The sequence below is a fragment of the Myxine glutinosa genome, chromosome 5, assembly GCF_964187855.1.
Source record: "Myxine glutinosa chromosome 5, kmMyxGlut1.1, whole genome shotgun sequence".
In the NCBI taxonomy this organism is placed as follows: domain Eukaryota; kingdom Metazoa; phylum Chordata; class Myxini; order Myxiniformes; family Myxinidae; genus Myxine; species Myxine glutinosa.
In genome coordinates, this window is record NC_136265.1 from 165626811 (window position 1) to 165654423 (window position 27613).

At 47.8% G+C, this 27613-nt stretch overlaps 1 protein-coding gene across 5 annotated transcripts; it reads left to right on the forward strand.

Moving 5' to 3' along the window:
- Nucleotides 1-26950, forward strand: LOC137426797 (uncharacterized). Of its 5 annotated transcripts, none has more exons than XM_068115709.2 (6): nt 1-639; nt 796-915; nt 22067-22216; nt 22601-22699; nt 22869-23180; nt 23578-26950. In XM_068115709.2, the coding sequence occupies exons 1-6, from the start codon at nt 180-182 to the stop codon at nt 23877-23879; spliced, it is 1443 nt and encodes a 480-aa protein (XP_067971810.1). In that variant the 5' UTR covers nt 1-179; the 3' UTR covers nt 23880-26950. The 5 variants fall into 5 exon arrangements, with proteins under 5 accessions (XP_067971810.1, XP_067971811.1, XP_078635142.1 ...); XM_068115710.2 differs by having other exon boundaries at nt 29-639; nt 22085-22216; XM_078779016.1 differs by having other exon boundaries at nt 29-639; nt 796-914; nt 22063-22216.
- Nucleotides 26951-27613: the final 663 nt, after the last annotated feature.

Here is a 27613-nt window from a genome sequence, read left to right on the forward strand (position 1 = left end):
AAAGCGCCCCTTGAGGCACCACCTGCTCGCCGGGGCACGGCTTGGGCTCATTTCCTCTTCTTCTTTTTCTTCGAAGTACACTCGTTATTCTTCGTTCATTTGAAGTACTTTCTGCGTTTTCTATCCAAAGTCCAAACAGTCAGTAAGTCGAGCGGGTTTGTAGATCTCGGACGTGCATCATGGCGTGCGCGATGGTGCTCGACCCGAGGCAGGACTTCCAGGCCTGGCTCTCGACTCAAGGCGTCAGCTCCCGTGTGGCCCAGGTCGTGGAGCGGGAGTTGGGGATTGGAGATTACGAGGCGCTGCTGGCGTGCGCAGAGAGCGCTCAGGTTCGCTCCGAGCTCTTCCTGCTGGCCCGGGAGCGCCTTCCCTTCGCCACGTACGCCGTGCTGAGACGCGCCATCGAGAGTTTGGCCTCCAGGCGTCAGGATGGTGGCGAGGCATCTCGCGGGGTCGACGCCCTCGGTCTCCAGCCGTTCCTGAGCGGTCTGCTGGATTCCATGGTGGTGCTTTTAACCACCGTCAGTCAGGAGCTGTCGCTTTCCGCGCAGAGACTCAGTTCCTTGGAGCCGGTGATTTACGGGGAGACACCAGTGGAGGCGGGAGGGTCCACGCAGGGATACGCGGTCTCGGAGCTAGGTGAGGACGTCGTGGTGGTATTATGGTGGGACTGGCGTGGACATGTGTCGATTAGTGTATTTGGGTCCCAGTAACATGGATTAACATGCTCACTGATGACCATTTCTAGTTTAATACCAACGGTCATGTACATTGTTGGTGATGCATTACGTGCAGATGCAGCCGAGAGGCTTGACACGTCTGGCAGTGATTCCAAAGAATTGCAGGTCGAGGTGCAAAATGGCTCAAGCCAGTCCTGGGCAACTGGATATGTCAAAGCTGAGGCTTTTTCAAAAGGTAAGGACCAAAAGCTGCTCATAATGCCTGATTCCGTCAAAAAATATTTAACCAACTCCTAGTCCAAAGACCTATAACTAACTCTTAATCAAAGGACCTTCAACTAACTCTTCGTCAAATGACCTACAACTAACTCTTAGTGAAAGGACCAATAACTAACTCTTAGTCAAAGGACCTATAACGAACTTTTGATCAAAGGACATATATTAACTAACTCCTAGTGAAAGGGCTTTTAACGAACGAACTAGTCAAAAGACCTATGACTAACTCCCAGTGAAAGGACCTTTAACAAACTCTTCATCAAAGGACATATAACTAACTCTTAGTCAAATGACCTACAACTAACTCTTAGTGAAAGGACCTATAACGAACTCTTCATCAAACGACCTATAATTAACTCCTAGTGAAAGCACCTTCAACGAACTTTTGATCAAAGGACATGTAACTAACTCCTAGTGAAAGGGCTTTTAACGAACGAACTAGTCAAAAGACCTATAACTAACTCCCAGTGAAAGGACCTTTTATTAACTCCTCGTGAAAGGACCTTTAACGAACTCTTAATCAAAGGACCTATAACTAACTCGTAGTGAAAGAACCTTCAACGAACTCTTAATCAAAGGACCTATAACTAACTCGTAGTGAAAGAACCTTTAACGAACTCTTAATCAAAGGACATATAACTAACTCGGAGTGAAAGGACCTTTTGACTAACTCTTAATCAAAGGACCTATAACTAACTCCTAGGAAAGGATCTTTAACTAACTCTGAGTCAAAAGACTTGGATAACTTACTGCTAGTCAAAAGGCCTTTTCTGTTTTGAGTTTACTAACCAGGCCTACTGTATGTGCTCCTTCATATAACCATTCGTTTCGCACCATGAAGCGCATAGGAGCTGCCGAGGCAGTTTCATTGGCTAAGGAGTACAATCCTGGACGAGTCGCCAATCCGACGCAGAATACTAGAATGGATTATTAGCCCAGTCATCTGGTACTCATTTTGCCGACCTCACAAGCAGGACAGGCTGAGTCAACCCACCTGGTGTTGTTTCAACGACATGGCAGGGGCTCAAATTCAAGACCCTAATATCTTAAGCGAGCCAACTTGACCGTTAGGCCAACACCAGGCCTTCTCCTTCATTTCTATTTTATATATTTATATATAATTATATATATATATATTGTTACGGATCTCAGAGACGGCACTCCCCTTAGCAAGGGGGGGGGGGGGGGGGGGTTAATCCCCTTGGCCTGTTAAGCTGGCCGTCTCTGGTCCTGGTACTTGTAACGCTCTTCTGCGGGGTGGAATTGATCAGGGTTATTGGTCAAGGTGTTCTCCCGAATACCTTTACCAATCCCTCCGCAAAACAGGGAGACAAGTACCGCTCGAACCATGGACAAGATTCTATTTGCCGAGCGGTTTAGCAATCCGCGGCTCGAGCCGTTATCAAGAGACTAAACCCGATTCCGAGCGTTGGCCAAATCGTGCCACAGGTACTCAATTGAAAGAAGGGACTAAAGCGATCGGACGAGAAAGAAGAAACCAAAGGTAAGAAATAACAGACATTTATTAATTATGTACAAAAAACCAAAAGAAGAGAAATGAAAGTAATATACAGGACGAAGAAGAAGAAGATACACAGGGCAAGCCTTAAAACAGTCTTATATTATACCCCAGACAACAAACAGGACAGACAACAGACTTACGCGACAAGGGAATAGCAGGCAGGAATCACTGGACGAAGGAGAAGGGTCCGTGCAGGTGAGAGGGTAGGACGGTCCGGGCCGGTGCGCAGCGTCGAAGGTCGCTCCAGTCCACGCTACGGGCTCGAGGCGAACAGCCCACGGCAGCTCCACGTATTTGGTTTCACACGGTAGGGGCTTTGTCAGTTGACGATTGTATTGTCGTCGCCGTCACGGACCCACTCGCCGGATCACCTCTCTCTCTCGTGCCTTCTCACCGACTCCTTAAGCAGTTCCTTGCAGCCGCTTTTATTGCTCGTCTTCGAATCAAGCCGCCGGCTCTGATGACCCACCTACCGGTTGGCTCACCGCGGTGCTGGTTGGCCGGTAAGGGCTTGCTGACTCCACCTCCGATGATGAGCTGATGTGCCACACCCTGTTCTGGTGGCTCCTCCCCCTTCCCTCTCGGCGTGACCGCATGGCCAATGGCGGCTGGTGGGGAGTTAGCAAACCACTCGCACCGCTTTTGAAGGGAACTTTGAAGAGCGGAGATGATTGGGGAAATTGAAAGGGCCTATCTTGTTTGATTAATGCAACGCAGATTCAACGACTGGGAACAGGTCCTTAACTGAAACACATAATAATGAGATAACTACGAAGAGGTCCTATGGTTCGCTACGTGTGGTTCATGGACTAACTAGGGTGCGATCTTTAACAAGCCAATTGATGGGAATATTTACAGGGGGACATTTATAAGGGATACATTTACTAAAATTTACTCGTGAAGGTTCTAAAAACCGTAACACAGCACCCGTTTTTCCTCTAGGGTCGTCTCGACTCGAACTAACTTTACTTAATGTGCCACTCAGGTGTAATAGCCCTCTACTATTAACCTTACCCTCGAGTGCGACAGTTTTAAAACAACTACGTATGTCCCGCCTGCTACGTTGCATCCTACCTAACAGACTCACACCCACAGGATAACCGAATTACGGAATGGTTTTCAAACTATACATATATGGTGGGGAGCATTATTTACAAAACACTCATTTGTATTTGCACGGCAACCCAGGACCTGTCATTTTGGGAGACAAAAAAAAAAGATCTGAAAAAGAGGAAGAGCATGCACTGCACCGATACACCATACTCAAGTGCCCGGGGATGCACAATTGATATTGCAGTGCACCCCCGAGCACAAGAGCATTACAAAGCACCAAAGCAGCACCAATCAGCAGCAGAAAAACACCAAAGCACCATCCAGTGCTCATTTCACACGTTTCAAATAAAAACAAACAAACTGTTGACCGGTTCTTCTTTCTGCTCCTGCTCTGCTGGTCCGATGTTTCTTCCAGATGTTGTTCTCTCTTGTGGCTTGCTGCCTATTTACAATAATAAAAAGGCACAAAATACGTCCATTTTTATTTGGGGCCAACTATGGGTGGTCCACCTGTAGGGCAAAAGGGGCCACCTCACCGTGGTCCACAAGCCAACTCTTCTCTGGCCATCATGGCCGGTCCCAGCAGAGGGGCCAGGCCCCAACACATGGGGTCCATAAGGGTGTGGTGCTTAGCCACAGAAGCGTGTGGTCCATATGGTGGTGCTAGGCCGCAAGTCGTGCGGTCCATAAGGTGGTGTATCGATACAGGCAGGCTGTGCAGCGGCGGCTCGGGCACACAAGTGCGGCTCCTGCACGCTTTCCCCTCAGTGCCCAGAGAGCACGGTCCATAGGTGGGGAAGGAGGACAAAGCGAAGTTAGCGGGGTGCAAGGGCGCAAGGGTACACATCAAAACAAGGCAATGCAGAGGTGAGGTGCGCATGGGAGCGAGCGGAGAAAGCCCGTCCCTATCGTACGTCACCCCCCCCCCCCCTGTCACCTAATCTACCCTTGCCCCTTACCCCATATTTACACCAATTTACAATTCGTCTTTACGTCCTGTCTTCCCCATATCTCCCCTAATACCAAATTGGTTACCAATCCCTCTAATCCAAATTTGCCACCAAGCCCAATTTCTCATCACCTTCGAGACTTCCCGTCCCAACGGTCCAAGCCAGAACCATCCGATGTGGGGTATCGCCCAAACAATCGGATCTCTCTCGGTTCGGCGTAGATTAGGTGCTCCAGAAACACCGTTCCAGTAACACCCTTTACCTTTTCCCTTCACTCAATGCAAAGCCCCCGTCCAGTCGGCCTGCAGACGGATGTTAGACCCAGGCGGTAAGCAGTGCAGGAGCGATTTCCCATCAACGGCCTTTGCATTAGTCTCATGAGGTATTTTGCCAGTCCCAAGCTCATGCCAGTCCCATATACACGTATACAATATACATATACATATATATTATATATATATACACAGTACGAATGCTCCCGGCAATCTCAAACCGAACACCGATGGGAAACAGTGCAGGTAAAAGGAGCACCGGGAGTCTACATTAATATTGCATCTTAAGACACGGCATGAGGATGAAGCTTAGAGTAACTCCCGCCGTTTACCCGCGCTTCCGTGAATCTCTTCACTTTGACATTCAGAGCACTGGGCAGAAATCACATCGCGTCCACACTCGCTCACCGGCCATCGCGATGCTCTGTTTCGGAATCCCCTTGTCCGCACCGGTTCTCAGGCGACTGTCGGTCGCCGGCCGAGGCACACCTGAGCCTCGCACCATCGCACCTTTGCCCGTCGACTGCACGCACGAGCGGGGAACCGCCGCGAGCAACGAGTTCACGATGCAACGCGCCGGCACGAGAACGCCCACGCGAGCGGAAGGGGGCGCGGGACGCGGCGGGTCCGGGCGGACCGCGCGCGCGCCGCAGCCGGAGCGCTCCACGGGGAGGCAACGGCTCACGTTCGCAACAGAGTACCTCGCGCTCCGGGACCGCCGCCGGACCGATCCAGCCCAGGACGCCCGACGCCGACGCGCCGCGAGAGGGCGCAGGCCCGCCGGCCGAAGGACGGGGCCGGGGACCCGGAAACCGGCACCGGAGAGTTTCCCGAGGCGCACGTTCGACCCCTGACGAGACGCGCGCGGTGACGGTCCGAGCGCCGACCGCGGCCCCGCCGGCAGCACCAAGAACCATCGCCCCGCCGCGACCACGGTTGCCCACGGAGGATGACGGGACGGGGAGGCTCGTGGGAGCCGGCGGGGACGCGCGACCGACAACGACGACGAGCGCAGTGTCCCGAAACGCCGACGAAACTCCCATCAACTGCACTCTCTCCTCATAAGGAGGAAGAGATGGAACAACCAGCACAATGTCACCCCCACGTCATGATGCGTCTTACCATTCCAAAACATTTGCAACAAAAACCCAAAACAACCATGGTGTGGAGTCGTATCATCCCAGGTGAGTGGCTGCAGATGGTGCGAAGGGATTTCCATCCTAACTATCCTCTAAATGACTTTAACGTTCTCTACACTACCCGGGGTCTTTCCCTGCAAAACCATTGGCCACCTTACCGCCCGCGCGGGGTGCGGTTCTAAAAACCAATTCCCACTGACCATCTGTGGCGCTCACCAATTTGGGGTCTCACTCCCCCCGATTCAACTCCCTGTGCCTTCGCACAATTTCCGGGCTGGGTCGTATGGCTCACCAGCAGGTCTACTCACCTGCACCCCTCCGCCACTGTAGTTGCCTCCAAGCTTACCTGCTCCTTACCTTAACCTATCTACCTGGGGAAGGCCCTCTGGCGCTCTCCCCACTCGGTGCCCTCTCTGGCACTGGGCTACCCGGGTTTGTCCTCCGGATCCTCGGGCCCCACTGAACAACTCTACTGACCCCCCGAGCCCACCTGCGGCCTCACCTGGCCGACATCCTGACAGTGGCGGAGTGCCCATTCAACTACACTCACTAACAGGCCACACACCCAGCCATTGCCACTTCACTAATGCACCCATCCAAACACCATTCTACCACACGCACCACAGATGCCAATATCCAACCACAATTTACCTATACCCTCTACCTACTCTTAAACTACCCTCCCCGGGTACTCGTGAAAGGGGTCCATCTTCCCCATCCACTCCTTTCGCACCAACCACTCCACTCCACATATTCCACACTACTCACTCCACACCATCCATTCCATACTCCATATATTCCATACCAGCTATTTCACACAACCATTCTCCATACACTCCATGCTCCATGCTCCATTCACTCCAGACCATCTATTCCATTCAACCATTCTCCATACACCTGTGCCCACACACCTGGTGTCACCTGTACACCTGGTGGCACGTGCAGTCGTGCACCCGTCTTCCCTCCAGAACCATTCGCTCAATACAACTCGCAATCGCACTTTTCACCATACGCTGCTCAAGCACCTCCTTCACACACACTGCACCATTCACGAGCATTGCCTCTCAATTCCTCATTTCAATATGCTCACCAGCAAGAACTTCCATACGCAATGCCTCATTCAATAAACCACACCACAAACACACTGCATCGTCTAAGCTGACTACCCCCCTTCTGAAACTCACGCTTCCCAGTCGCCCCTTATACTACTGCGCTCCCTCATCATTATCATCCACTAATCTGCTATCTCCCCTACTACAGGTACATGTCGCTACTTAACTCTACAGTTACCTATGGTCATCTCTAGGTCCCTATACATTTATCCTAACCCGCCCTCGGCGAACTTACACTGCCAAACTCCATAAGTCTATAGCTCATGTGCCTGGGGTGGGAGGGATGGCAGAGTTGCCATCCTTTCCCATCGGGCATCTCCCACTATCAATTCTGCCCATCCAATTTTTTTTTTGCCAATCAAATTGCCCATCAAATTTGCCAATCATTACTGCCAATCCTATTCACTATTCCCAATTGCGAATCAAAACACTATCATCACAATTAAACCTGAGCCTCTCGGTACGTCATGCCAATTTCAAAGCTCGGCTTTGCATACGGGTGGTTTGGTCGCCTGCAGGTTGGGTCCGTCCGGCATTCGGTTCAGGGGAGGAGGTTTGGTTGGGCCAAGGTTTAAAGCACCATCCCTACGCAGGGCCTTGCGCTCCCAAGCGCGATGGGGCAACCCTGCCCGGTTGGGACACCGCCACCACAAGGGGGCGCCGTTCCAATCCCTCCTACCTTCCCTCGAACCGGACCAGTCGCCTTGCCCGGCAAAGCCCGGACTTGACCGTGTGGGGCCCGGCCCGGATCGTGCACGACGCTCCGAACAGGAGCCACGCGGCACCGATTCCCGCCGGCTCCCGCAATACACACAGCCCGGCACGGACCGAGAGCTCGCGTCGGTTAAACGTCGGTCTAACCGCTATCCCGTTTAATGTCGATGCTCCCCTTACATGCTTACACCACTCGTTCCGTTCGTTGCTCATACATCCCATACTCTCCGTCAATTCCACCACCGCACTCTCTGCTACACACCACTCGCTGTCCGCACACTCCATAACACACCTTGGTGCACACTCGTCGTTCGCACACTTCTCGCGTGCACTCTCCCCCGTTACGTACTCCGTAACCACCACGGGCGTGCACTCTTCCGTTACATCCCTGTAACACTCCCCATCACGCGCTCCACCACCAACTCAGGTGTGCCTCCTCGCACACACTCAACCATTCCAAGTGTGCATTCTCGCACCCGCTCCTCATCCATCTCACTCTCCGTATCACTCTCATCACACATACACTCCGACGTGCATTCTCGCTCGCACTCGGTTTTACTCCCACACTGTAACACACTCGCTCTTCGACGCACAATTTTTCCTCACACGCGTGCCATTTTCTCTCACACAGCGCACCACGGACCTCCCACAAACGCCCGCGGTACGCTGGGATCCCAAGCGCGCGATTCTCCCGCAAAACCTCCAAGCACCATATACCACCTTAGTCACCTTTGGGATCCTCTTCTCCACACGCACCTGCAAATCTTTATAAGGATTAGCAAGTACGGCATCAGGATGTGAATTCAGACTTTGTACATTATCCATTTCTTCCTGCCGCAAGTGCTTTTCTAAGTCCCCGGTCTCTCCAATTTCAATTCCCACTACTATTAATTTGTTAATTTCTTTCTCCTCGACGACTGCTGGCTTTATTAAAATTTCCTCTTCTACCTCAGCGGTCGCCGGCTTCCCCATACCCCGGGTCGCGATTTCTATGCCCGTCCAGTTACCTGCGCTCTGCTCCGCCTCGCTCAACCCGCGCTTCTCAGACCGCGTTACCTCGTCGCGTACCCCTGCGACCTCTTCGCTCAACCTGCGGTTAACCTCCCTCTCAACTTCCCTTACCCCATATGTGGCCTTGTCCCTCGCTAACCCCTCATTTACTTCCCCTATTTGGTTACCCACGTCCTCCAATTGGCCCCCCAATTTACCTTCCAGCCCTTCCAACCTGTTGTCTAACCCCTCCAATTTGCTGTCTAACCTCCCAATTTGGTCACTGGTACCCCTTGCTTCGTCCGTCATTGCTCCAATTTGGCCTCCCATTGTTCCAATTTGGCCTCCCATTGCTCCAATTTGGCCTCCCAATCGCTCAATTTGGCTTCCCATACTCATTCTCAACATCGTGGTGAATTGCGTCACGAAGTCCTCCACATCAAAGCCCGCTGGTACAGCGGGCGCGGCTCTCGCCGCCACGTGCGAGGCGCCATTTTGTGCTCCCGCGACCTCGTGCGAGGCGCCGCCATCTTGTGCGCCTGCAACCCTCGCTACCGCACCCTCATTGCTCTCCTCCCTGGGGTCCTGGATTGCCTCTAACCCCTCTTCTACCTCCCCTACCGGCATCCGATCGCCTTGACCATCCATGGCACGACTTTAATTTGGGATATTAATAAAAATTTCGCCCGCTCCAAATTTTGACCAAATCTTTAGATGTTCTTTTAAAAATTTGGTTCGGGTCCAAATCCCACTCCTCGACACCAATTGTTACGGATCTCAGAGACGGAACTCCCCTTAGCAAGGGGGGGTTAATCCCCTTGGCCTGTTAAGCTGGCCGTCTCTGGTCCTGGTACTTGTAACGCTCTTCTGCGGGGTGGAATTGATCAGGGTTATTGGTCAAGGTGTTCTCCCGAATACCTTTACCAATCCCTCCGCAAAACAGGGAGACAAGTACCGCTCGAACCACGGACAAGATTCTATTTGCCGAGCGGTTTAGCAATCCGCGGCTCGAGCCGTTATCAAGAGACTAAACCCGATTCCGAGCGTTGGCCAAATTGTGCCACAGGTACTCAATTGAAAGAAGGGACTAAAGCGATCGGACGAGAAAGAAGAAACCAAAGGTAAGAAATAACAGACATTTATTAAATATGTACAAAAAACCAAAAGAAGAGAAACGAAAGTAATATACAGGACGAAGAAGGAGAAGATACACAGGGCAAGCCTTAAAACAGTCTTCTATTATATCCCAGACAACAAACAGGACAGACAACAGACTTACACGACAAGGGAATAGCAGGCAGGAATCACTGGACGAAGGAGGGTCCGTGCAGGTGAGAGGGTAGGACGGTCCGGGCCGGTGCGCAGCGTCGAAGGTCGCTCCAGTCCACGCTACGGGCTCGAGGCGAACAGCCCACGGCAGCTCCACGTATTTGGTTTCACACGGTAGGGGCTTTGTCAGTTGACGATTGTATTGTCGTCGCCATCACGGACCCACTCGCCGGATCACCTCTCTCTCTCGTGCCTTCTCACCGACTCCTTAAGCAGTTCCTTGCAGCCGCTTTTATTGCTCGTCTTCGAATCAAGCCGCTGGCTGTGATGACCCGCCTACCGGTTGGCTCACCGCGGTGCTGGTTGGCCGGTAAGGGCTTGCTGACTCCACCTCCGATGACGAGCTGACGTGCCACACCCTGTTCTGGTGGCTCCTCCCCCTTCCCTCTTGGTCTGAGCGCATGGCCAATGGCGGCTGGTGGGGAGTTAGCAAACCACTCGCACCGCTTTTGATGGGAACTTTGAAGAGCGGAGATGATTGGGGAAATTGAAAGGGCCTATCTTATTTGATTAATGCAACGCAGATTCAACTACTGGGAACAGGTCCTTAACTGAAACACATAATAATGAGATAACTACGAAGAGGTCCTATGGTTCGCTACGTGTGGTTCATGGACTAACTAGGGTGCGATCTTTAACAAGCCAATTGATGGGAATATTTACAGGGGGACATTTATAAGGGATACATTTACTAAAATTTACTAGTGAAGGTTCTAAAAACCATAACTATATACATTTGTGAAATTGTGAAAATGATGGGACAACCACTGACGCTCCTGACATTTAAAATGCCATTATGTGTAGATGCAAATGTTATGCAATCTAAATAAATATAGCTGTTTATATTCCTACACACACGTGTGTGTGTGTGTATATATATATATATATATATATATATATATATATATATATATATATATATATATATATATATATATATATATATATATATTCCATTGCTCCAAGAGGTATTATTACCTTCGCAAAAGCGGAAGGTTATGTTTTGATCGCTGTGTATTTATTTGTATGTCTGTGTGTGTGTGTGTGTGTGTGTATGTTATTCGCATAACTCAAAAAGTATTCAACCGAATTGCATGAAATTTGGTGGGATGATTGGTTATTATACGGGACACATTTGATTAGATTTTGGGAGCAATCGGGTCAAAGGTCAGGGGGGTCACGACCTTGCAAAATGTGCGTTTTTTGTCATAACTCGGTCAATTCTTATCCGATTTGCATGAAATCAGCACCAAACTGTTCACTGTTCTGTTCCCTACACTCCCATGCCAAGTACAGAACAGTAGCTGCGGCGAAGGTATGCGCTCTACCGAGTGCCCGTTCTAGTTTACGATATATAATTTTTTGTGCTCCTTTATTGTAAAGTTATACCATTCAAATCGCAGCATGAAAGCTCCAAGTCCTACTTCTTCCTCTTTCCTTCAGGAAAAATGTTTCTTGTTTTTTTTTAAAGATGGGAACCCTTATTATTAACTGGACACTAAGTTTTGTTCAAAGTCATTTGATCATATTCCTCTGTGCACGCAAAGCGAAAAGCGAGGTTAATCAATTGGTTCATGTCCTTACATCCATCTGTCTGTCTTATCAGTTTCCAGAGGCGGGAGAAAAGAGTAATGAAAGGGTGAAGGTGAGCAGAGAGTCTTGATTTTGGCAGTTTAACCATAAGAGGGTTGCTGACAGATCTTGTGCGTCCTGCAGGAATATTTAGGGGACAGAGCACAGACAGAGCAGGGGACGCTAGGCCGGAGAGGAGTCTGTAGAAGACAGAAAGACCACCAACCTGCCTGCGGTGAGTGAGTGAAAGGCCCTCGGAATCGGCTTCATCACGGGAGATTCCAATGATTCTGAAAGCTTTGGTTTCTACAGCGTGAAGCCGAGCTAAGTTTGAGGCAGGAGCACCGGCCCAGAGGGGAGAACAGTATTCCATTGAGCTGCGGATGAAAGCTTTGTATGTGGTGAGCTCAGAAGTGCCCAGAAAGGACTTCGCACGACGGAGGATGCCCAGATGGCGGCTGACTTTGGAGGCCAGCTTGAAAATGTGCTTTTCCCAACTAAGACCCAAAAGCTTGAGTGACAGAACTTCTTGGAGAGGATTGTTGAGAAAGTAGATAGGAGGGCTTTGCAGACGGTCTTGCTTTTCCCGCCATCCATTGTTGAGACAGCAGAAGCAACATGTCCAGAGTGGAGTGACCTGGTCTGAATCCAAATTGATGATCAGAGATCAAGCCATTGGAGAAGAGGAAGAGGAAGGATTTGATGTCAGAGGCAATGACGGATTCCTTGACCTTGCTGATTATTGGGAGCAGGCTGATTGGTCTGTCGTTGCAAGGATCTGTTTTTGCACCTTTTTTGTGTAAGGCGGTAAAGTTGGTTGATTACCAACACCGTACATGCATTGGCTTGGCAAAGGGTTTTTACCGTACCTTTGTGCATGTGCTATCGGGACAAATTCTGTGCCAAGAAAGATAATATTTTTTACTCTGTCTGCCTGTGTGGCAGACAAACAAAATTCCAAACGCGAACCTTACCGTTTTTATAGGGCAAATTATAAAGGACACAAACGACAGGCACGTATAACTAATGTAACATGTTCTATAGGGTGATGTAATAGAAAATGGATAAAACGGCAGTAAAACCTGGAATTAATTTATTTGTATGTCTACTTTAAACCTGTTTAAATCTTTATTTAAAATGAATTATCCACTTGAACACTGGAGAACACATCGCCTTCATAATACTTACAAAACAATGCTATATATTGATTATATAGCATTAGAGTGTGGGGCATATGCCTGAAGAAGCTGCTACATGGCAATGTACTGTATGTGTATATATTGTTGCGGATCTCTCGAAGCCCGTCGACGTACAGAGGGGGGGTTAAACCCCTTTTCCCCCTCGGGTCTTCGAGTCCACGAGGCCGAGTCGCCACCCCCGTAGCGAGCGTGCGGAAGGGTATCGGGTCGACTCCACACGTACCTTCGGTACCCACGCTGCCACGAAAACGGGGACTGGACCTCGCACAAGCCATGCTAGTTGGATACGCCGAGCGGTTTGCGTATCACCTGACTCGTGCCGTTACTTTTATTGAACCTGATTTGAGCGGTTTTATTCCTGCGATGCTAGGCCAATAGTGATATGATGGGAACGATCAAATAGAAGGAAGAACAGGTTTTATTTACAACTATACAAGGCGAAGAGACACAGAGCAAGCTTAATCAGTCGTAACTAAAGACCCAGACAAGGGCCCACTCACTCACGCAGGGGAAAAGAAGGAAGGACAGTTCGCGCTCCAAACGCGCCTTGGCGCCGTTCACTCCCGGACAGCTCGCCGGGCGTGGCCCTCAGATGTTCACGGCACGTATGCTGGGAGCGCAGGCAGGGAGATCGCGCGTCTGTGGCCCGGAATGGATCGTCCTCACAAGCGCGTTATTCACAGGCAGCAGCCGAGCACATTGCACGGGGAGAGTTCGTGTACAGAGAGGCTATAACAAGCAAGGGGCTTCACTCGTCCTGTGACAAAAGCTCTGACTGGGAGACTCTCACCAATTCTGACCGATTCTGACTGAGGGGCTGGGCGACTCTGCTGCGGGGGGCTCGGGGCCAGGTCTTATATGGCCCCTCCCCAGCCTTACCCGAATGTTCCAAGCCCCTCCTCTCACTGCCGTTGTGAGCCACTCCCCTTGAGCTCCGATTGGCTGCTCGCCACCTACCGGCCACTCCCCTGCAGCTCCTCCCTTCGGCCTTGCCAGACTTGTTCTAGGCCTAGCACGTGGCATTCCAGTCCAAAGAACACCTAACTCACTGGCCTGCTCAACGCAAACTAACACAGGAAAGGAGACTATGCTTACATTTACTAAGAAATAACTGAACTAAAGCGAGGCTACATGTTGTGGTGCATCTACCTACGAGGGGGGGTTATCCTTTATTCGCAAAACCGCAACAATGTATATGTATGTATATGTGTGTGTATATATATTGTTACGGATTTTGGGGGTCGGCGCTCCCCTTATCAAGGGGGGATTAATCCCCTTGTCCTTTAAGCTGGCCGCCCCGAGTCCTGGAGCTATGACGTCGCTTCCGGTCAGCGCTGAATAGGGTGGTAGGCCGAATTGTTCCTATTACCTAATTACCAGCGCCTTCCGGGAAGCGAGTAAATGAGCCCCGCCCGAGCCGCGGCGTTAGTGGACACGCCGAGCTTAGCGAGCCGTGACTCAGGCCGTTAACAATGACTAACCCGATTCTGAGCGGTTCCGAATCGTGCCACAGGTACTCAATTGAAAGAAAGGACGGATGCGATCGGATTAGGGAAAACCAAGAAAGAACAAGGTAATTTATTTACAAACCAAAAAGAAGAGGAAAGGAAAGAATGTACAGGAAGAAGAAGAAGCAGGACACAGGGCAGGCTTAACTACACAGTCTTAACTTACGACCCCAGACAAACATACGCACTCACACGGGGATTGTAGCTGGTAGGGTGGAAGGTCCAGGCAGATGGTCCAGGTGATGGGGTCCAGGCTCCGGTCCCGCGGGCGAAACCCGGCAGGCAGCTCCGCGTATGGTGGAACGCGAGCGTACCTTACATATGGCGGGGGGTGGGGGGGTGAGGCTGGTGTCCTTCAGCGTACGTAATAATTGTATGGCTGTGCCAAACGCACCCTCTCCAAGGTTCTCTTACAGCGTCAGCGAGTGAGTCCTTTCGCAATGTGCGCTCCTGGATCAGTCCCGTTACAGGGGGTTCTTCTGCGCAGTACCATAGAAAGCAGTCCTTCAATAAAGCGCCTTTCCCAATAGTCTCTTTTCATGAGCGCCGCTGAATAAGTCCTTTACGATCAGACGTCTCCGCGCAGTCCTTTGCGCAAGAAGTCCCCGAAAGAAGTTCGTAAAAGGGCTTTGCGCTCACGCTTTTATAACGCGAGCCAAGATCACTCCGCGCTCCACAAAGGCCACGCCCGTCGGTGATCTTCCCTCAGCCCTGGTTGGCTGGTGGGGGCTTACCGGCCACGCCTTTGACGGCTAGTTGACAGGCCACACCTTGTTCTTGGCGTTCCGCCCCATTTTCCTCGAGCCGACCGCATGGTCAATGGCGGCGCCTGAGCGAACGCTGCTGGCAAGGCACGTAATGGCGGCGCTTGGAGAGGGAGGTCGCAAAATGGACGGAATGGATTGGGACCTACTCTTATTTAATTGATGCAACGCAGATTCAACTATTGGAAACGCGGCCTTAACTAAAACACATAATAATGAAATAACTGAGTTCCTATGGTGGCCTACGTGTTGCTTGTGGACTAACTAAGGGTGCTACCTTTAACCTTTACTGTCATATTTACAAGAGTTATTTATTTACAACAAGTGTGGGTTCTAAAACCGCAACTATATATATACACATATATATATATATATATATATATATATATATATATATATATATACACACACACACACACACAGCCTGGTGTTGACTTCGCGGTTAGGGTGCCAGCTTGGGATCCTAGGGTCCTGGGTTCGAATCCTGGTTGTTAATTCGCTGAATTAACACCAGGGGGGTTGACTCAGCCTGTCATCCTTCCAAGGTCGGCAAATTGAGTACCAGTTCACTGGTAATTCCCTGTGTGTTGCAAGAGGCGACTAACAGGGTTGGTGGCAGGAAGGGCATCCGGACATAAAACATTGCTTCAAAAAGGGGACCACGGTGCCCTAAAAAGGCCAACCCCTGCTCTGCGGGGAAAAATGGCCTCTAAAGGTGGTTGTTTGTTTGTTTTTTTGTATCAATAAAGCTCCATCTCATAAACTGTGACTCAATGTCTTATTACAGTATATGAGGAGGTGTATAAGACTGCTTCAGTAGTGCTAACCGGATTTTTAAAAACTATTTGAATGAATGAATTTAAAAGTCATTAATTTAAAAGTCATTATTTTATTAAAATTGAAGTTTATACCTGGACACTAAGTGGGGTATTATGTTCTATGAACTCTCTCGTCAGCTTTCCAACAAAGCAAATAGATTACTAACTTTCCGAAGATACCATTTTTATTATTCTGTGACAGCAGGAGCCTTTTACAATAAATTATGGACACACACACACACCAGCAGTTGGAAAACGAAGCATCATACAAATACTTCAGAGTAGAAGAGGGCCACCAAATATGTCAAACAAATGCGCAAAACAATCGCCAAAGAACACATACATAGAACGAAGCTGATCCTGAAAACATACCTCTCCTCAAACAAAATCAAATGCATAAACCAGCTCGCAGTACCAGTGTTCCAATATAGCTGCGGAATAATAAACGGGGCCCCAATCAGAAATCGACAAGTTAGACATCAAAACAAGAAAATTCCTTACCATCCACAAAATGTTTTCCATAAACCAGTACATCCCGAGATTGTACCTGCCGAGACTAGAGGGAGGGAGCGGTCTGATGGGACTCAACCAGGTGCACAGAGCGATGAGTGTAGGACTACCTGAGTATGTGAAATGCTCAACAGACTATCGGATCCAATTTGTAAACAAACATGAACACAACAAACCTGAAAAAGTATCCCAAACTCACCTCGCAAAGAATTTCCAAAAACAGGTGCGAATAGAAGATGCCACACAGGAAAATGAAACGGCAACAAATACAGCCCCAACAATTGCAAAAAAGACAAAATAAGTATATAAAAAGAAATCGATAAATATACACCAACAACTGGGAGAATGACGAAAGAGCAGGAAAATACAAAAAATAACTGAATAGACAAAGGGGATAGACAAAGAAGGATCATTGGAATGACGAAGAGGAGGTCAGCTCAACTGGGACGGTGAATGAATCGTAATAAATGCCCAAGATCAAGGACACCACCCCAATGGATTTAAAAAGATGGCCGGACTGAGCCAAATGGACAAGTGTCGATTCTGCAAGACAGAAACAAAGTACTAGTCACCTGCTCTCGGGATGCAGAAAACTATTATCAGAACAACTTTACACACAACGGCACAACAAAGTATACAAAGTGATTAATTGGCATATCTACAAAACTTTAAACATCCCAAACTCATGGAAACACGAACCAAGGGCAATCATTGAAAATGAGGACGTCATGCTGACGTACGACCTGATGATTCCATCGAGCGTGAACATGGAAAACAAAGCATTGCATCCGGACATTGTACTGGGGAACAAAAAAGAAAAGACAGCATTGGTGATTGAGATATCAGTACACAGCCATTTTTGCCTACACAACGCAGAAATCAAGAAAATGAACAAATACCAGGACCTCAAATATACACACACATATATATACATGTACACACACTTATGGCGCTTTTCCACCGCGGTACCATACCGTACCGTACTGTAACCAAAATCCGTTTTTTCGTTTTTCCACTGCCAAGCGAACCTAAGTACCTAAGTACCCGTGCTAAATTTGGTTCCTGCTATGGATAGGTACCAAGCGAGCTGAACCCAGACCTATGGGTGGAGCTAGCACGACTGCAGACTGTTGATTGGTCAATCGCAATCGTCACAGAACCACATCGTTATGTTCCGACCCAACCGCCATTTTGTAATACCACAATTCCGGAGAGAGGATAGGTAAAGCATAAGTTATAAGAATCAGAAAAAAATACATGGAAAACCTGGATAACTCCGCCTACTTTCACGGTTCTGTTGTGCGATGGAAAAACGACACATGGAATTACCGAACCGTACTGTACAGTGCCGTACCCTTCTGTGCAATGGAAAAGCGCCAAGACATATACTACTGTGTTCAAAAAGTATCCGACCTTTATTTTTTGTGCGTAAAAAAAGAAGAAGCTAGGGAGGCGTTGATTGGTGCACGTATGTAGGCGATCCTAATGCGCACGCGTGAATTTTTTCCCACCTGCAGAAGCTGTCATTCGACGGCAGACCGCCGATGAGTGAGGACATGTAAGTGAGCGCCGTCGGATTTTCGTTTTTGACAAAATGACGGAAAAACTTGAACAACGCTACTGCATCAAATTTTGTGTAAAGGTTGGCGATTCCCAAGTGGAAACGATCCGCAAGATTCAACACCGTTCATTCCATTATGAAGGAGGATTTGGGCTTCAGGAGAATCTCAGCGAAGTTCGTACCAAAGCTGCTAACGATTGAGCAGAAGCAATTCCGTTTGGAGATCGCACAGGACATGCTGGAGACTGTGAACAGCGATCCCAGCTTCCTCAACACAGTGATCACTGGCGATGAGTCCTGGGTTTATGGGTACGACCCAGAAACCACGTTGCAGTCATCACAATGGAAGCATCCAACATCCCCGAGGCCAAAAAAAGCAAGGCAGGTCCGCAGCAATGTCAGTCATGCTGACCGTCTTCTTCGACTCCAGAGAAGACATCATGCGGAATGCGACGGACCAGCTGCGCGCCATCCCAAAAGAGGCGTTCCGGCGCTGCTTCCGACAGTGGCAGAACCGTTGGGAGAAGTGTGTGGCAGCCCAAGGGGACTACTTTGAACGAGATTATTATAAAAAAATTTTTATCTGGGTGCGAGTATCTTTTATGAACAAAGGTCGGATACTTTTTGAACACACGACGTACACATACACATACACATGTACAGTCGTGACCAAAAATATTGGCACCCTTGCATTTTTTTTTTTTAACTCACAATTTTCTCAAAAATAAGTTGAAATTGACAAAAGTATTTGGTCTCCACAATTCTTTATTTCACTGTTAATATTAGAGCCTTTGTTTTTGATTCAGAACTTGATATTTACTTTTAAATCAGAAAATAAAAATAAATGGCATTGACAAAATGATTGACACCCTAGAATTAATATTTGGTAGCACGGCCTTTGGACAAAATAACTACAGTCAAGCGCTTCCTATAGACCGATCCGATAAGGACGATCATGCTCCCTTTGCCGATAGGCAGCACTCTTGCGTCCGCCATTACTGGGAGGCGTCCCGATCCAAACTTAACTCCAACTGGCTGCGCCAGCACAACTATCATCGCGATTGTACATGAAAAGTGTCCGTGATAATCTTTCTCAAGTGTTTCTCTATACGTGTGGAGTGGCCGTGGACACCTGGCACCTGAAGGCACATGATACAAGCCCCGTTTTCGGCGATATTGCCAGGCGCCGAAGGCTCACGGCCATGCCGCCCTGAAGGCACTTGGCACCTGGGGGTACCCGGTTTCCACTTCCACCTGCACCAAACATATTTTGTTAGCAACCGCGTACCCTATGCTATGCCATGCCGAGCCCCCTTCCGCCTTAGCCCCGAGTTCCTCGACTACTACGATAACGACTCCTCTGACCGACCCGACGATGCCCGTCCCTTCATCGACTCCTCCATACGGCCAGGTCTTGGCGGCCGTACCACAGCCGCCCCGCATGGATTCTTCCCTCAGAGTCCATCCATTCAGCCGCCACACCGGCTCCTCACCGGTCGTATAGCTCGGTGGACCAGTCGTATCGTCCACGATTCCATCTTCTAAGATGAATCTAACAAACAAATATATTTTGTGTCGATATTCTTTCGGCAAAGTGAACTGAGACCGGTAACTGCAAGTAATCTGAATGCTGGAGAGCAAGCCGAATGAAGCGGTCGCCTCCCAACTATGGCGGCGTCTATAGAGGGCGCCCGTCCATTGAACCCTCCGTCGGACCAGTCTATTGCCATGAATGAGTTTCCTACACCTACCTACTGGCAGTTTGTCCCACTCTTCTTGTGCAAACTGCTCCAGTTCTCCCAGATTTGAAGGGTGCCTTCTCCCAACTGCTGTTTTCAGTTCTCTCCACAGGTGTTCAATGCGATTTAGATCTGGACTCATTGCTTGCCACTTCAGAACAGCACAGCATTTTGTCTTGAACCATTACTGGGTGCTTTTTGAAGTGTTTGGGGTCATTGTCCTGCTGCAAGATCCATGACCTTCGATGGAGACCCAGCTTTCTGACTAGGTTGAACATTGTGCTCCAAAATGCCTTGGTAATCTCCCGATTTCATGGTGCCATGCACACATTCAAGGCACCCAGTGCCAGAGAGGCAGCACAGCAACCCCAAAACATCACTGAACGTCCTCCATGTTTGGCTGTAGGGAAGGTGTTCTTTTCTTTGAAGGCTTAATTTTGTTTTCTGTAAACATTGAGATTATGTGCTTTACCAAAAACCTCTAATTTGGTCTCATCTGTCCACAGGACATTCTCCCAGAAGGATTTTGGCTTGTTCAGGTGTGTTTTGACAAAAACTCCTCTGTCTCAGCAGTGGGGTCCTCCTGGGTCTCCTACCATAGAAGCCCCTTTCATTGAGTTGGCAACAGGTGGTGCAAGTTGAAACTGTCGTACCTTGTGTCTGAAGTTCAGCTTGAATCCGTTTGGCAGTTCAGTTGATCGAGGTGCTTTCTTCACCATTCAAATAATCCTTCATTGCAATCTTCAATCAGGTTTTCTCTTGTGGCCATGTCCAGGGAGGTTGGCTACAGTGCCATGGGCCTCAAACTTCCTGATAATAATGCGTACGGTGGACACAGGAACATCAAGGTCTCTGGAGATGGACTTGTAGCCTTGAGATTGTCCATGCTTGGCTACATTATTGTGTCTGACCTCCTCAGACAATTCTCTGGTTTTCTTTCTTTTCTCCATGCTCATTGCGGTACACACAGTGACACAAAACAGCAGAATTACTCCTTTTCGGTTCATGAGTTATCAAACAGAGTGACCACTATAGTAGTAGTCGTCGTCGTCGTCGTCGTCGTTCTGTAGCACAACTACCCGATGATATCATCCGATATTGATGACACTTGGGTGGGAGGTTGATATCATGATCTAGTTGTGTCCTGCCTAGAGTGGGCATATTGCGCCCATTGTGGGCAGAGCGACGCCCGAAAAAGATGTCTCTTTAGGGGGTAATTGAGTTCAAGCTACATCTTCTCCGAGGGAGTTGGTGGAATCTGACAGGGGTTTCGGTATTTGGTTAGGCCAATGTCATGTGTCGAGCCCCACGGAGCTCGATTTTTCATTTTCGCCCCAAGGTGAAGGTCACAAGGTCATGAAATTTAGAAAAGTCGATTTTTGATGGTTTTATTACATTGTTCACTTCCTGATAGGGTGAAATGTCGAACATGATCTTATATTATCACATACATCATGAAATACAAGTTTTCCAACAAATTTCAGAATCTTCTACATTTGACCTTTGAAGGTCACAAAGGTCAAAGTTTCAAAGTTGGCAGAATCGAACCGAATTTTCGGTATTGTGTAGCTAACTAACCTCATAACTGATTATACATTATTTTCTATCTCGTTTCAAGGTCAGTAACCTTCGTTTTGACATTTCCGGGCCTGGCCTGTCAGGGCCTGTTTCGGTTATAGTCCGTCCTTTGTCATTGAATACTGCTCGCTCGTGAACCATCGTCCTCTCCTGACTTGTCTCCATTGAAACTGGTTGAATGAGTGATTTTTATATTGCAGGCACCTGCAACTCACCGCAGGTGAGTTAAATTCCAAAGTAAAGAAGAATCACCTGCTTGAAATCTAATTATTTCTAACAACTTCCAAAAGATGGCAATAATATTGTCCAGGCCATTTTAGGATTTCTGTGGAATAACGAAAGATTTAGTATTTTTTTTCATCTTTTTTTGTTTTCTTCCACTGCAAACAAAATAAATACATATGTGGATCCCAAAATATTTTTAAATTTCAACAATTTTCTGGAAGAAATGATGCATTTTTTGAAAAAAGTACAAGGGTGCCAATATTTTTGGCCATGACTGTGTATACACACACACACACATATATACACATACACATACACACACATATATATATATATATATATATATATATATATATATATATATATATATACATACATATACACACATATACACACATATATATATACACACATATACACACATATACACACACACACACACTTTCTCTTTTTGTGATAGATACTTATGAATCCAATTTAAGCTGAGTTAGTTGTTTTCCTTGATATTGCAATATTATAAAAGACTTGTGCTCATGTTAGTGTTGGGTATGGGAGTGCGTCGTATCCCTCCAGACGTGCCTGGTGATGCTGAGAACAAAGAGGTACGAGGTGAGGGCCACCTTCCTGTGGAGGGATTGGACAGTGAGCACAAAGGAGCAACGTCATGGATGCCGGTAAAGATGGAGCAGAGCCTTGAGAGATGCTGTGAGTATAACCCACTTCCATGGTGTTAGAATTGTCTCTTTGCTAGCAAGTTGTACTTTATTATGGAGATGTCAAGATAGTTCAAATTGATAGCATTTGCTTGTGGCTGTTAAAAGATCGCACGGCAACTTTTGAAAAGAGCAAGCCATTGTGTGCCGGTACTCTGACCCATTTCTAGTTTATTGCTCTGGTTGAGAGGGCTGCTTCAGCACCATCCAGTGGCAGAGTAGTGTCCTGCCGAGGGTAAACAACTACAAAAATTCGGTTGTGAGCATTCCGATGGCCATCATTGGACCTAGCAATTACTTTTACTTTAAAATGCAATTACCTTGACTTGCATGCAGTTTATTAGCTTTACAGTTAGCGTATGTACATGTTTTGCAGCGGTTGATGTGCCCGATATGCCCGAGGAAGCTTTGCCGCTAGATCAGGTGGATGGCAGTAGAGGCTGTGACCCCATTGATGGATATTGGACTGCAACAGGTCAGCATTGCATATGTACACTTGCATAGTTGTTGCAATAATTGTGTTGGACAACATATTTGTCATGGATTCTCTTGCTGGCTCTACCAGTTGCATTATTTGCCAAAGCTACAGGGTGATCTGTCGAGGCTATTATATGACACTGGGATGGGTGTTGCTGTTTTGGCAGTTGAAGACATTGGGGTGTGCAGTGAAGTCGGCCTTGGCACACTGGCCGTGAATAGGCCTGAAGCGGCTGAGGTAACTTGGTGTTTCACGATGCCTGGCCAAACTCGGCCGTCTCAGCGAGATGCAAATTGGAACAACGGATCAGAACTGCATTCTGCAGCAAGAAACATGCAAGGGAGTGCACCATGGGGTTCAGGAACTGGTGGTGCAAGGTGTGAAGGGTCAGTTGACGGTGGTGGGATGCTGGCTGGGCGTCCACAACCCCACGCTCGATCCCGAACGAGAATACGACACCGACAGACCGTCGCATCAGGTGACAAGCCCTTTGCCTGCTGGGAGTGTGGTATGCGTCTTGCTACCAAATACAACCTTCGGGTACACCTACGCCGGCACACGGGCGAGCGACCTTTCACCTGCGACCATTGTGGGAAACGTTTTTCCCGATCCTACTGCCTGGCACGGCATCGCCGTACGCACATCCGGCCACACGGCACCCCATGTTCTGTGGGAGACGGTCGCTGGACCGAGGGTCCGGGCTGAAGGCAATGGTGTCTGACCCTCTGTTCATTTGGCCGCTTGTGTCCACATGTGCTGCGGCCGGCGATATAAAAATCACACCATTAACCCATGAAGGGAGGGAGATTTATTTAATAGTTTTCACATTTGATCGGAACAACTTTTGGCCACAGCTGTGCCCTGTCCTTTTCCAGGAATGGATCCTGCCGCAGCCATCGAGTTCAAGAACCCCGTCGATGGGAGAAACGTTTATACGAATGAACCGAGGGAAGACTCTCACAGCGGATGCAAAAGCCGGCCCTTCCAGTGCCGGGTGTGCGGGAATTCGTTCAGCAAGCGCTACGGGCTGAATGTACACCTTCGTACACACACCGGCGAGAGGCCGTACAGCTGCCGACACTGTGGCAGGAAGTTCAGTGTTTCGCATAATCTGGCGAGGCACATGAAAATGCACAGTGTGACTATTGGGCTGCCTGGCTGCCAGGGTGCCATGTAAACCCCTCTCATATCCCCATCACCAGTGAACCTTTGTTGTATCCCCCTCAACTAGTAGGAAGTCTTGTGTTTGAAAAAAAAGGGGTCAGGTGATTTGTAAATGTTAAAATTGGTCTGAAAACCGTTTCTAAACTTTCTTGAGGCATATAATCTGAATTGTCATGTTCCCAATGCAGAAATGTATTTTTTTTTCTTCCCCCTACGTCGGCACACGGTCCAATTTAATCAAAATGGCTGCCTGACACAAAAATGTACAAATGTTGGGCTGTTAAGTGGCAAAGCTAGTAAAAATGGTCGAGCGACACAAATTGGTATGTTGTATGACGTTTTCATTGGCATGGTGGGTTTGGATTTTATGCCCATTTTCCAAATAGGTCCAAAATCAGGTAAAATCCCTATTTATTTTATTATTATTATTAGTGGATGAAACAGTGACGATAGTCTGTCATGATGGACAATGGGTTGACGTGTTTGTTAAATCACTAAAATTAGTTTCATAAACTTCACCTTACATTGATTGCGTGGCCGTTCCCGTCCATTTTTTTTTTTTTTTTTAAATGACCGCCTGACACATATGGAATTTCATGCCATGAGTTGGTTGTCTAACTACATGATCATTTCAAATAGAACAGTGGCATCAATCTATGAAGGACTGACTATACCAATACCAGCAAATTCTAAGGATAATTCTGAGTATGGTTCAGGTGGCCTTTTCCAGAATGGTGACATTTTCGAATTATTCCCAGGCTCTTTTCCGATTATTCATCATCTGCCAAATTGGGAACCTGAACAACAATATGCCATAAAACATGATTTAACAAATGAACTTGTCCATTGTATGTTGTACTCGTGGCATTGCTGTGGTGAAAGGGTGTGCTCGTATATGGTGAACTGATTGCAGAACATGGACTTGCTTGGATACGTCGATAGTAACTTGATCGGTGTGGACGGAGCAGCCATTTAGTCACATCTACAGGGAGACAGAGCTTCCAGAGGAATGTTCCTTCGTGTTTGTGGAGACCTTCGAAGACCAGAAGAAAACATTCGCCACAGCCCTGAAGGAAAAGTAGAGCCATTGATGACCTTGGTGATGAGTCGTGACGAAGCTGATACAACGATCGCGCATCGTCTGAAGACTCTGATACCGATGTACGACTCTTGCTGTTACACTGGAGCCCATGTTTTCTTGCACACGCATTTTAAGTTTGCAGGATAAGAGGTATGACGTGGCTTGGCTGAACAGTTACATTGGACATGAGAAGGCAGCAGGATTGTTGGGCTGGCATGCTTTTATTGGCTGTGATGCCCATGGGAAATCTGCTGGATGGGAGGACATGGTGGAATCTTTATCTGGCATTAGACACTGTGGGTGATGATTTAGGCAAACAACAATGCTGTCAACCACAGCAGGCCAAACACTTTCGAAATTTGTGTTCAAGCTTGCAATTCATTGTATTCCTACAATTCAGGCAGCTCGTTGGCATCTGTTCATCAATAAAATGGCTGAGGGGGAGAAACTTCCACCGACACCCAACGCCTTCAGGCAGCATCTGCCAAGAGCCTTAGTGCAGGCCGACACACGGCAATGCTCGTTAAGAGTGGACAATTCTGTTGGGAATGAGAGCACAACCCAATGACCACAGGTGCTGCGCCATCTGCTATCATGGCACCACCGAGTGCAACCGTCAAGGGACATGTGACACTCAGGTTCTTGCTGCAAAGAGAACGTTGCATGCATCAGGGGACAACTGCTTGACAATGCCGATCCAGAAGGTGTTTCAGGTATCAAATCTGACGAGGAAAACCTTGAAGAGTATCCCTAAGGAACATTGTGATCACACTTTATTGATGGAAGCTAAAAGTGATATTTTATTTTGACTGATGAAATGCTCAACTCCGTAAGGATCAATACAGTGATAGCTCTAACTGTTAACACATTATTGTATGAAATCGATAACTTCAAGCTTCATCCACGTCACCAGGAGCAGAGCACTTGCTGACAAGTTCATATCATTGAACATGTACACGTGTGTGGCAGCCGTTTTTAGACGTCTTGCCATTTATTAGTGGTGAGAATTGGGATACATTTTGGGACAAGGGTCACCTAATCCACAGGATGAGCTTTTAAAGCTAATTTCACTCCAATATGCAAAATTCCCTTTTTGCCAAATATAACAATCTCTCAATTCAAAGCGGATTAAAAAAAAAAAAAAAAAAACCTTTAGAGGCCATTTTTCCCCGCAAGCAGGGGTGGTTGGCCTTTTTCGGGGATCGTGGTTGTTGTTGTTTTTTGGTCCCCCTTTTTGAAGCAATGTTTTATGGCCGGATGCCCTTCCTGCCGCCAACCCTTTTTGTCGCCTTTTTACAACAAACAGGGAATTACCAGTGAACTGGTACTCAATTTGCCGACCTCGGAAGGATGACGGGCTGAGTCAACCCCCCCTGGCGTTAATTCAGCGATCGACTGGGATTCGAACCCAGGATCCTAGGATCCTAAGCTGGCACCCTAGCCGCTAGCCCAACACCAGGCTAGTCAATTCAAAGCGGATATTAACAGAATATCTGGTCCATTATATCAACGCAATTTTTGGGTTTGGACACCTAATCCATGTTTGCGAGATGTTTACACACATTTCAAGGTGTGACAATCAAATTAAGATTTTTCTTTCGATTTTATGCCTATTCAGAAAATGTTCACCTGGACCGCATTTGGTGTATTTTTTTAACAGACTTGTGTGTCGCTCGCACATCCTTACCAACATCGAGCTATTTTGATTGGACTAATTCAGAAGTAGCAACGTGTAAGTTGTATTCGCAGAGACGATTGCAGAAGTGTTCTCGGATCACTTTTGACATTTTTGAAATCGGCTGATTACACAAGGACTCCTACTCGATCAAGGAATGTAAGTTTCAGGTTGTTTTAAAGTGTTTCAATTGTGATTTGATGTCTGTAATTTGATCTTGAAAAATACGTGGTTTTTCACTTTTTCCTTATAAAATCAGAATTGTTGCTTTTATTAAATTTGGTGGAAAGGCCAGCTTTGGGTGTCAGTAAAGGTTGGCAAGACACAGGTCCCCTTCGGAATTGTTTATTTTCAAACGAAACCAAATGACAAATTTTTAAATTGATAATCTGAATTTGTTTTCTCCTTGGATTTTACTTTTTAAATTCCCAGTAAATAGTAGTTTAAAAGTTAACCAATTTGATCGCCGGTGTCGGCATTAAGGAAAGCAAAGGCAACATTCTCCCCAGTTATCGGTTTGAACGCTAACCAAGTGTAAAGTCAGAGCTTGACCCATATTGAACCATAAAATGACCGATGGAAACTTTTCCATTCTGGACAGGTGGGTACCTCATAAGACGATCCCATTGTGGCATCCTATCTTGCACCCATGGAGGCACCGGAAAGCTATTGATGCGAGTTGGCAGGAAGCTGGGATGCAGCGTTTGCTTCCTTTCCACCGTAGGTCAGGTGGTGACTTTGCCGTCCTCCCAACACCTCATATCCGATCTCTCCCTTCCACCCCTCCATTTTCCTCTTTTCTTTCCTTCCCCACACCGACTGGTCACGTGTACTACAACCTGGCAACCTGGCAACTCCCCATACCTCGTTACCATTCCCATATTTAGCTTTTTCTCAACGCCTTTGTCTTGTCTGTGGAACTACATCTCTAAATTATATTATTTTCCTGCAGTCTTCTAAGATGGTGACCTACCATTATGTGGTATGACTT